This window comes from Brassica napus, chromosome C9 (assembly GCF_020379485.1).
Source record: "Brassica napus cultivar Da-Ae chromosome C9, Da-Ae, whole genome shotgun sequence".
Taxonomy (NCBI): domain Eukaryota; kingdom Viridiplantae; phylum Streptophyta; class Magnoliopsida; order Brassicales; family Brassicaceae; genus Brassica; species Brassica napus.
Genome location: NC_063452.1, coordinates 15,491,559 through 15,503,585, shown reverse-complemented (window position 1 = coordinate 15,503,585; position 12,027 = coordinate 15,491,559). Strand labels below are relative to the sequence as shown.

The 12,027-nt window shown below is 32.1% G+C and overlaps 2 protein-coding genes across 2 annotated transcripts; one reads left to right on the top strand and one right to left on the bottom strand.

The window, feature by feature from the left end:
• The first annotated feature begins 1,413 nt into the window (after positions 1-1,413).
• Positions 1,414-5,726, top strand: LOC106375187 (uncharacterized protein At4g19900). The gene has a single exon (XM_048770094.1). It carries the CDS (start codon positions 4,094-4,096, stop codon positions 5,429-5,431), a length of 1,338 nt encoding a protein of 445 aa, XP_048626051.1. The 5' UTR covers positions 1,414-4,093; the 3' UTR covers positions 5,432-5,726.
• Positions 5,727-5,950: 224 nt separating this feature from the next.
• Positions 5,951-10,812, bottom strand: BNACNNG11830D (uncharacterized protein At4g04980). The gene is made up of 8 exons (XM_013814940.3): positions 9,624-10,812; positions 9,011-9,352; positions 8,833-8,928; positions 8,626-8,749; positions 7,010-8,541; positions 6,755-6,919; positions 6,534-6,686; positions 5,951-6,446 (listed from the first exon to the last, which is right to left on the bottom strand). Exons 1-8 carry the CDS (start codon positions 9,690-9,692, stop codon positions 6,249-6,251), a joined length of 2,679 nt encoding a protein of 892 aa, XP_013670394.1. The 5' UTR covers positions 9,693-10,812; the 3' UTR covers positions 5,951-6,248.
• Between the last annotated feature and the right edge of the window lie 1,215 nt (positions 10,813-12,027).

Here is a 12,027-nt window from a genome sequence, read left to right as displayed (position 1 = left end):
TGGCAAAAGACTCTTATACATGTGTTCTCTATATGTATAATAAATCATTATTTAAATAAAAAATAATAATAAAAATTATTTTTATGTTTTCGAATTATGCATTTTCAAATTCGAACATTTTTATAATTTTTTCTATATATAATGATTTTTTTTCGATTTTTTTTTTTTTTCGAAATTAATTTTATTTTTTTCAAAATTTCTTTTTGAAAATCAAAAATTATGTTTGAAACTATTATTTAAAATTTTTTTTTATATTTTTAAGTATTTATTTATATATTTATTAGACCACCCACAATGACGGTGTTGAAAATCAGCTTTAACAGTTGAAACGTTTTCAATGATGGTGTTGATAAATTGAGTTAATTTATGTGGCATCAACATCTGTTGCAAAGTTTCAACTGTTGAAACTTTTTTTTTTGCCTAACGCTGCCACGTATCACTTTTCGATTGGCTGTGCAGATTTATTTTGTTTTTATCCTCATCCAATAATTCAAATACATTTAATATATAATAATTTTTTTAAAAAAATATATCAAAATTATATCAAAATTCAAGATTTTTTTAATCTATAAATAGAGACTACTCTCATTTCATTTGGATATAGAAAAAAACATATTTTTTCTTTATAATCAACGAATTTAGTGTTTTATTCTTTTTTTTTGTTAAATGGATCATAATAATAATGATTTTAAATATTATTAAAAGTTATGTTATTATATTTTTTAAGCTAATTATTAATACATAATTGTTATGTTGTAAAAATAAAAAAATATGAATTAAAAGTTGTTGAGTAGAGTGTTGAATTTTTTGAAACAAAAACCATTGTACATGTTTAGAATGAAGTGAGTGTTGAATAAATTAGGTGTTGAAAAAAGAGAAGATGATGTGAAATGTTTAAAGGAGAAAATGAGAGTGTTGAAAATGGAGAGGGTGTTGAAACCATTGTACATGGTCTTAGAATTCTAAATTTCACATTCCAAAATCCATACCTTACCTTTCAACTCTAAACCCTAAGTCTAGATTAGTTGGGGAAATTTTATGTTTACCATTTTCATGGTACCACTTTTCATCTTTACCACTACTAAAGGGACATTTTCAAAAATATCTTCTTCATTAAGTGGCAAAAGATTCATATACCCTTGTTATCTATATATATAATAAATCATTATTTAAATATAAAGAAAAAATAAAAAATAAATAAATAAATAAATAAAAAAATACTTTTTTTAATGTTTTCGAATTATACTTTTTCTAATTCTAACTTTTTTATAAAATTTTTTTTTTGAATTTTGTTTTTCGAATTTTGTTTTTATTTTTTTTTGAAAATTTCTTTTTGAAAATCGAAAATTATATTTGAAACTATTTTTTAATTTTTTTTTTATATTTTTAAGTATATATTTATTAGAATCTTAAATTTCATATTCCAAAAATCCGACCCCTCAACTCTAAACCTTAAGTCTAGATTAGTTAATCCTAGGGGTAAAAGTGTTTAGTGTAAACATAATATGTCACTATGAATGTGGTATTTGTGGCAATTCCCATTAGTTAACACTAGGAGTATAAGTGTATTTTATCCTTCATTAAAAGTACGGTAAAAGTGATTAGTGTAGACATGAAAAGTGGTACTATGAATGTGGTATTTGTGGCAATTTCCGTTAATTTAATTTATATTTTAACATTATTATTTTTATATTTTAGCTCTACCAGTTTGAAAAAGCATAATATAATATTGTTTCTTATTATTTAGTTTAGTTTTTTTTAAAGAATTTATTTATATTTCAGTAGACATATTTTAAGAAAAATAATCTTTATTTATATTATATTAATGATTGTTTTAAGATAGCTAAGATCATCATTAACATGGACTATCTTTTAAGAATTTCTAACAAATTTAATATTAATATCTTTTAAATAATTTAATTAATAGTTAAATTTTAAATCATAAAACTGAGATATTTAAGCCAATCAGAAATCAACATGTGTACAGAGTGTTTTATCTTTTTCTTTTTGAGGATGTTAATGAAGAACCATTAGTTTCTATAACATCACCTTTTATCCTTTTCTTCATTATTCTAATATACATAAGCAACCCCCGTTGGGTTGCCCTGAGACTATCTCCAACAAGACACTAAAACACCAAATTTAGTATTATTTTATCTCCAACAAGACACTAAAACACCAAATTTAGTGTTATTTAATCTCCAACAAGACATTAAAATTGACACCATTCCATCAAATTTAGTGTAATATGAATAGTAGTTCACCAAATTTTGGTGTAACACTATTTGTCACACCAAATCTTTAAAATACATATTATATTAAGTTTCATTATAAAAGGTTCAATTACTATTAAATTTGTAATTAAACATGAAAATTGTATTATTTATATTTTAGTTTATGTTCACATAATTAACAAATTAAATTTTTATTTTTATTTTCACAATAAATCACTTGATGACTATTATTATCTATCACTTACAAATAATAAAAATCTAAACATGATAAAATAATTATTTATCAGTTAAAAATAATAAAAATATATAAAAATAAAATTGAAAACATCAAATAATATATAATAATACTTTTGATGTAAAATTGGTGTAACTGTTGGAGATGACAAAAATACAATGACACCAAATTTGATATCATTTCAACACCAAATTTGGTGTCATTGCTAGAGTTGCCATAAGACAAAACATTACGTAACCATTGTATACTCGGATCACAATCATTGGAACACGAAACGAGAAACAAAGATTAAAAAATGGTACATGTTAATAAACACAATACATGATATATACACTAGGGATGGAATCATTATCCGAGATTCAGATTCGATGGAAAATCCAATCCGAATCCACTTTGAAAATCTGGATATCCGGATTGCCGGATCCTGATCCATATAGTAAAATGTTGGATCCTAATATCGAGATTTGTAATTTTTATTGATAATTATTTTAAAATAGTAATATTTATATTTATTTTTATATTATAGTATAAATAGAAATAATTAAAAACAATATAAATATACATATATATATTGTTTTTAAATTATTTTTAATATTTAAATATATTTTAAATATATATATTTATTTATTTTAAGAATTCATATCTTGATCTGGATATCCGCTAGATATTATAATTTTGAAATGATATATGACGCCTGGATATTCAAGAACCCCATATCCTGATAAAAATAATGAAAACATAGATCTGCCAGATAAAGATCCGGATACAAATACATATTCCAAATATTTATTGTGATGTTTGGCTTTACATTTATATATTAAGAGATTATTATTATTATTGTCAACATTTTAAGAGATTAAATGATCATCTGTTTTATGTTTTAGAAATTATATTTTCATAACCAAACTAACAAAAAAACTAAAAACGACTCGATTGAACTAAAAAACACAAGCAAAACCGAATTAAATCGAAACAAACACAAACCAAACCTAAGTCAATCCGAACCAAACCAAACACAAACCAAACTAAACTAATTTTAGTTTTTATCGGTTACAGTTTTCTTAGACTCGAACAAACAAAAAGGAACTAAATCCAAACACAGTCAGAATTTAAACCAAAATTCCAACCCCTAATATTCAGGAAGGTCTCATAAACTTTTTTCTAAAGAAAATTCATTTCCTAGTTTTTATTTAAAATAAAATATTTTGAAAATTTTGAAAAAGCGATTTTTTCGAATTTTAATATTTATTTACTTATATATATTTTAATAATTAACCAATTAAATTTATAAATAAAAATAGAATCTTCATTTAACCGTTTAGTAAACCCTACTATTTTAGTCACTTTGACTTTTAGTTGATTTTTTTAGAACAAAAATTAAAAATGAGTTATTTAGGAGATTTCCCGTCTTTAAATAATAGTTTAGTACTCATCCCTTTCACCTATTATGAATGATACATGTATATTCGGTATGCCAAGAAAGTTAAAAAAAAAAATTGTTTAATATATTCAGCAAACATGTATCATCATCACATAAGACAGACCAACAACACCCTTTTATCCTTGAAGAAATCTTTTACACCAAATCTCTGTCTTTGAAATATTTGTTTGGAGAGAACAAAAGATGGAGGAGAGCAGAAGAGCAGAACAAGTTGATTTATTGCAGAGGTTGAAAAAATTGACAGTTTCTTTGGTTTGTTGTCTTCCATTGTCTCTTCTAGGGCTTCTTCTCATGCTTCTCTTAATCTACAACAGCTTCTCTGCCTTCTCCCTTCATCTTGATCCAATCCCACCCAAATCCACTCTTTCACTCGATTATAACCACCACCAGGTTCTTCATCATCATCCATCATTATCATCATCATCAAGGTCAACTTTAACATCATCATCTAAGTCAGATTCTTCAATGTTGCTTGCGGTGAAAGAAACCTCTTTAGGGTTCGTACAAAAGCAGAAAGTTTCGCCAATAAAGACAGAGAGAAGGACAAGGAGACGGAAGAGAAGAAACGGGTTAACACCCGCGATGACACAGAAGCCACAAGGCAAATCAAGGCAAAAATTCAAGACGAGGATCAAGTCATTCTTGTCTGAATCCTCATGCGAGTCCCTGTTCTTCATGATCTGGATCTCCTCCTTAGAATCTTTTGGTGAAAGAGAACGGTTCACAATAGAGAGTCTCTTCAAGTCTCACCCAAATAGCTGTCTGATCCTGGTCTCAAACTCACTCGACTGTGAGCGAGGAACACTCATCTTGAAACCCTTTACAGATAAAGGGCTTAAAGTGCTTGCGATCAAACCAGACTTCACTTACATTTTCAAAGACACGTCAGCGGAGAAATGGTTTGAAAGATTAAAGAAAGGAATGTTCAGTCCAGGAGTAATTCCATTAGAGCAGAACCTCTCTAACATTCTAAGACTAGCCTTGCTTTACAAGTTCGGAGGGATCTACTTAGACACAGATGTTATAATCCTCAAACCTCTCACTAATCTCCACAATGTAATCGGAGCACAAACAGTTGATCCCGTTACAAGGAAATGGAGCAGGCTCAACAACGCGGTGCTCATCTTCGACAAGAACCATCCTTTGCTTAAAAGCTTCATCGACGAGTTCTCAAGAACCTTCAACGGTAACAAATGGGGTCACAACGGTCCATACTTAGTGTCAAGAGTGGTTGCAAAATTCAACGTTTCTAACTCTTCCTGGGATATGGGATTCTCTGTTCTTCCACCATCTTCGTTTTATCCGGTGGATTGGACTAGGATCAGTGGATTTTACAGAGCGTCCGTGAATGGGAGGGAGGCAAATTGGTCACATAAGAGACTTATGCATTTACGTAAACATAGCTTATCTGTTCATCTTTGGAACAGAGAGAGTAAGAAGCTTAGGATTGAAAAAGGTAGCATCATTCAAAAACTCATGTCTGATTCTTGTATCTTCTGTAACTCTTCATTTTTACATTAGTTTTTTTTTGTCACAACATTTTTACATTAGTAAAACAAGAACATGCAAAGTAAATTTCCCACAAGAGAGAGAGATATAGACAAAAGACAATTATATCTGCATGATGTTAACATACAAATTTCCTGTTCTATCTGCCACTTTTGAGGAGCCCTACAAAACAAGCAATGTGTTATGTGTATTTTCTAGATCCGAAGTCTGTTTCTTCTAGTTATTTATGGCGAATTTTAGGGGTAAATCCGTCTTTTAAGTTTTGCTTATCACAAACGCAGCACATAAGGTTAGATATCCAAATGCAACTGCACTGCTCAGTATTAGAGCATGCTGGCTTCAGCCAATCCCTTCTATTCGCATACCAACTTAGAGTAATGAGATAAATAGGTTGTGATTCCTATTAGCCTCGTTATCATCAACTTTTCGCTAAATTCTGTTAATAAATATCATTTCTTTTGCCAGGTTTTGTCATCACCATTTCGACTTGTACCTTACAACTAGAATTAAAGAAAGAAAAAAAGTTTATAACAACAAAACCATATTACATATTGTGGCAACACAATGGTCTTCCTTGACTCAAAAGGTTTTTATAGGTTTTCACTAAAAAACTCTGCACCTCTGAGCTCCCATGAAACCTCTAAATCCTAGTCTTTTTGGGTGGGCTTCAAAATTACAAACTCAAAGCCAAAACAATAGGTTAAATATTATACATATACTTTTATTTTTTATCATTCCATATCAAACATTTTGGAATATTTTTAGGTGTTTAGAAAGGCAAAAAGGATTAGTAGTTGGGTAACTGTGATGATTCAAAACGATGGAATCATCAAGGGTTCTGAGTATCAGTTTGGATCTCATGAGCCAACTCTCTGGTTAAAGAATCAGCTCGATCGTCGTGTCCTCCAGCAAATGTGTAGACTTTGAATGCAAACTGAAATGACCTCCACAACATTTTAGCACATCCTACTGTCTTCTTAATGCTAGGCTTTGCATCAGGTGACACAAGCTTTTCATCTCTCTTTTCCTGTGAATTTTAGGTTGATCAGATAAGAACTTTGGTTTTAAAAATACTTAAAAATAAAAGGTTCATATTTTTTAGCTGTTTAATTACCTTCAATGCGAGTTCCATGCAGTTTGATGAGATATCAACCATTGTCTCCTTGATCTGAAGAAGTATATTGAAGTCAAAGTGGATGTTGTGGCTCTTGAATTTCTTAGCTTCTTCATCTTTGGTTCGGTCCAGCGTATCGATGTCTCCTTTGATCTGTTTATTTTGGATCTTTTAGTTACATGATGTTGTTAAAACGGTATGAAATTAAGTAAACTAGTTACCTTTGTGAAGTAGCGTTCTACTTTATCAAGAAGCTGAACCAAAGGAGGTTCTATCTTCCAGTTCTGTAGCTCGGTGATCACTCCGTGCAGCTTCGAGTACAATGCAACAGCCATTCTTATTGCTTCAAGTTTCTTCTGTGGAAACCCTTCGCATCGCGCAAGAACCTAATAGTTTCAAAACATTTTCAGGATCAAGAATCACAAAAACAGTGGATATAGAAGTGATGGTAATAAGCTGTTTGAAATGTTACTGACCTGTGTCTCATCTGTAAGATTTTCAAGAACTGATTCGACACGGCGGTGGAAGCTAAGAAGCTCAGTCATGTCTTTAGTCTGGAACTTAGTGATCTCAACCTTCAGCTCATTGATTGATTTCATGTATTTAGCAACATCTTCTTGAATCTGCTGAAAATATGCAGACTTCTTTGTGATCTCTGCAAGAGCATCAGCCATTCCTTGCTTTCCGCCGGCGGGAGCGCTTCCGACTCCGGCTTTTCTTCCACTTCCGCTACCTTTCTTTGCCTCGGGATCACGACCTTCTACTTTCCCTTTAAGGATTCTGTATAGGTTCCCTAACTGGGTGGACCTTTTTAGTTTAGTAGCTGCTTTCTTGGGTCGCAAGCTTCTTGCTGCTCCTGGAGGTGGCGGTGGACCAGCTGCTCCGTTTGCCACACCCATTCGAGGTGGTGGAGGAGGCGGTGCTGCTCCGTTTGCCATTCGAGGTGGTGGCGGAGGAGGTGAGGCTCCCTTTGCCATAGGAGGCGGTGGCGGAGGAGGTGAGGCTCCCTTTGCCATAGGAGGTGGTGGTGGAGGCGGTGGTCCACCACCGGCTCTATTCGATATAGGCATTGGTGGAGGTGGTGGTACTATGTTTTGCATCGGTGGAGGAGGAGGAGGAGGTGGTGGTGGTGCAGCTGCAGTCCCTTGAGGTGGGGGAGGCAGTGGTGGCGCCACTGTGGTTCTTGGAGGTGAAGGCGGCGGTTGTGGGGCCGCCACAGCTGCTGGAGGAGGAGGCGGTGGTGGTGGTGGAATAGAGCCTTGTAAAGGCATAATGGAAGGTGGAGATGGTGGCAGTGGCGGAGGAGGTGGGATTGATATTATGGCCACCACGTCAGCCTTTGCAATCAGTGGTGGTGGCGGTTGAGAAGCTAAATATACAGATTTTTTAGTGGATAGAGGAGGAGGAGGAGGAGGTGGTGGGGGTGACAAAGATGCTGGTGCAACTTCAGATTTCACTGAAACATTGAGTTTGGATTCAGATGTTGAATCCAGTGTAGAGACTTTCATGAATGTATCTTCTTGCTTATCAAGAACAACAGATTCTTCTGTCTCCATGTTCACATCAATGTCATTCGTCTTCATCTTGTTCTCTTCAACAACATTAACCTCTTCTTCTCCATTGCTTTGGTTTGGTTCCTGAGCTTCTTTCTGTGACAAAATGTGAATAGCGAGCCGCTTAACATCGATAGGACTGAGCTTCTCAAGTGCTTGAACTCTCATATTCCACAGAAGATGTGATGCAGAGTTTGCAAAGTCTCCAACTTTACCAGGCGAACCCATCATCATTGGTTCTGGAAGGACCGATCTTGGTGTGATTGGTGAGCCGCAGAATGAGCTTCTGTTATCGGAGAATGAATCAGATGGAGATAAAACTCGACTGCTCGATGTTATGGCAGTCCTTGGACTAGTCAACTCTTTATTCTCTTCTTCTTCATCAATCTCCATCATATCAAACCTCTCTTTTGACATCTTGATCAGTCCATCTAATGCTGCTAACACCTTTTCCACTGGAAAGGAAACATAACATTTTAAAAAGTTTGAATTTCAAGATCTTGAAATGATTTTCTTGTGAATGTAACGTTTATTATTACCTAGTCGATCGGACTGATTCTTTCCAACGCTGCTACTCCAATACTTAGATTTAGCTATCCATTCCGGGTTATCGATCCATGAATCTCCAATGGATTTCAAAGCATTGAAGAAATGGTCAAGAACCTATGGGAAAAACAATTGATCATACTCAAGTTATATGAACTAAGGACAGAGGAAGGCATATATTCAGATCATGTTTTGAATACCTTATCGACATTTGCACGTCTAATTTCAGAGATATGTGAGCTGCGGATAATCTCAGGACAAAGATTTTGGAGATCTTTCATTGTATGCATCACCATCTATCCAACAACAAAAAAGGATGTGAGTACAAAAAATATACACTATTAATAAAAAGGATAGCTAACTTTGTGGTGTACTCACATCGGTTATTGAAGGAGAACCCTCGAGAGGAGCAAGGTCAATGATGTCTCTAAAGGTAACAATCTTTCTGCGAAGCTCGACCATAAGAATAAAGTTTCCTGTCCATTTAGGTGAGCTGGTTGTCTTTGGGCTCTTAGCTTCTCTAATAGAAACATTCTTTAGGATGCCCATAGGCGAAGAAACACGTCTTGATGATGATGATGATAGTTGGCTCCCAGATAATACTGTCTTAGATGATCTAATCGGTATAGGTGAAGAAGGTTCTGGTGAAGAAGAAGAAGAAGATTTATCATCCTGCTTCTTAACCTTGCTAACTTTAGGTGACGCTTGGCTTTTTACTGGCTGAAAATTGTTATTATGAAAAACTGTTAATTAGTTCCTTTATTATTCATCATCATGTAATCTGATGCTCTAACATGGACTAGACGAATGCTTATAAAAATCTGGTACACATAATAAGTCAAGAGACAAGAAACTTATTAATCCAAGACTTTTCTATGAATCATTTATATGATTTCCTGAATACATGAAAGGACTTTGTGCATATGAATAATCAAAATCAATCAAGAGAAATTTAGCATAAAATCAATCAAGAAAACAAGAGCACTTTTACCTGTAACTTGCTCGATGATTTACGACCGAACAACATTGTTTGGATGTCCAAACAGCCTCCGGCTGTCATAACTTGCCGGCAACTCCAACTTTATAATGTAACAAAAACTATATTTTTTGGGGGTTTCTGTTGAAATTTTCAAAATAAAATATGATTATTTACAGACTTATTCAAAGCCTTACAGCTGAAGAAATTAATATAGAATAACATCAGAATCGTGCAGGGCAGGTTTAATTAGGGTTTGAGATTCAATTCAAGAGCGACTTGTTGGCTGTGGGACTTATGGAACTTTCTCAAAGAGAGAGCCAAAGGAAAACAAATGTTGAATCTGTCTTATTTAAGGGCAAATGTTCTCTAAACCCTCCCTAAACCTATGTCCTTTTTTTAGTTTGTTTTGTTCTGTTTTTTTTCTCTTATCTGTGTGATTTACTAATTATATAATTTATCGAAAAGGTAGTTAAAAACGATTGAATTCCTATAGCCATTCTGTTTTTCTGGAGACTAAACTTTGTAACAGAAAACAAAATTTTATCTTGTTTCAAGTAACACAAAAAGAAAGCAAAGCAATGCATGACCTGCACAATTGGTGCTTCAATTTAAAACAAAAAAGATTTCGTTAACAGACATACTCCTTCCATTTTTAAATGATCCATGTTTTAGAAAAATATTTTGTTTCTAAAAGATCAATATTTTACATTTTCAATGTATGTAAAAATGTCAAATTGTAAATTTCAAAAACATTAATTCTGTTTACTGAATTTTGATTGGTTAAAAATCATAGGAAATAGCTAAACACGGAAAGTAATACATTTATTATCAAAAATTTACATGTTTTCTTAATAAGCGTGAAAACTCTAGGATTATTCCGAAACGGAGGGAGTATTATTTATTGTACAGGTAAGACATTAAACAATATCACATACCTCTCAACACGATTTGCAGCTATAGTGACGGTGAGCTTCTTGATTACAAACTATATAATCAGTATCCCTAAGATTTATATTATTTTTTCTCTCAAAAGTTGCTAATATATCAAACTCATCTTAGCTCACAAAACATATATAGTAGGCCTGGGACTTTTATCCGAGATCCGGATTCGATCCGAGATTCGATCCGGATCCGATCCGAAAATCCGGATATCCAGAGGGACCGAATCTGGATCCGGATAGTAAAATGCTGGATCCGCCAAAGCCGGATCCGGATCCGGATATCTCGATTTTTAGTCCGGATATCCGGATCCGTAAGTTTTATTAATAACTATTTCAAAAATAGTAATATCTATATATAAAAACTAATTTTATTTAATATATTTTTATTTTTATAATAGTATATGTAAATTTTATGTAAGTTTTGTAATTTTATACATAGAAATAATTCAAAACATTATATATTTTTTGTTTTAAATTATTGTTAATATTTTATATATATTAATATTATTTATTTATTTATTTTAAGGATCCAAATCCGGATCCGGATATCCGCCGGATATTACAATTTTTAGAAGGATATCCGACACTCGGATATCCGAGAGCCCCAGATCCGGATAAGGATAGTAAAATTATGGATCCGCCGGATAAGGATCCGGATCCGGATACTTTAAAATTTCCGGATACCCGATCCTTCCCAGGCCTAATATATAGTATGAATGTACAAGAGGTAAAAAAATCTAACTATAAATCAAATACATCACCATACATTGTACATGCAGTTGTAAATGTAATGTATGAAATTATTTCTTTTTGATTTAGATGCTATAAAATGTAAAAACTATCTCAGTAGTGAAGTTTGTGGACTGAAACAATTAACCTATAACAATTTCCAAATTTTTGGACATAAGATGTCATAGGATATACAAAATGAGATTTAAAATAGTAGCTTAATTCCTGAAAAACATGATATATCATCGATTATAACATATAATAACGTAGTTTGTAAATTGTACTAGTGTCTTCGTTATATACAAAATTCAAACCCGTCAAAATGCAAACTTTAAAGAAATCAAAATGCTTATAAGAATTTTTTATTCGTATCCTTCTACGGTTTTACACATTATCAATTTCAAAATTATACTAGATTTTAACCCGCACATCCGTGCAGATATTTTTTCATTTTATAAATATATTTGATATTATTACAAATTTTTTAAATATATAATTTTCATTTTAATGTTTTATATTATATAACTCTATAATATTATTGTTTATAATAATACATAGTGATTTTTTTTTAATATATTTTTTGTTATTATTTTTATTATTTACGAATATATTTTTAAATTAAGTACAATAAAATAGCAATCTGAAATAATCAAGTAGATAACCTCCTCCAAAATATATATTTTTCTTTAATTTATATATTTTGCATATAATACATTTTAAATTTTATTTATATTATAAAAATATAT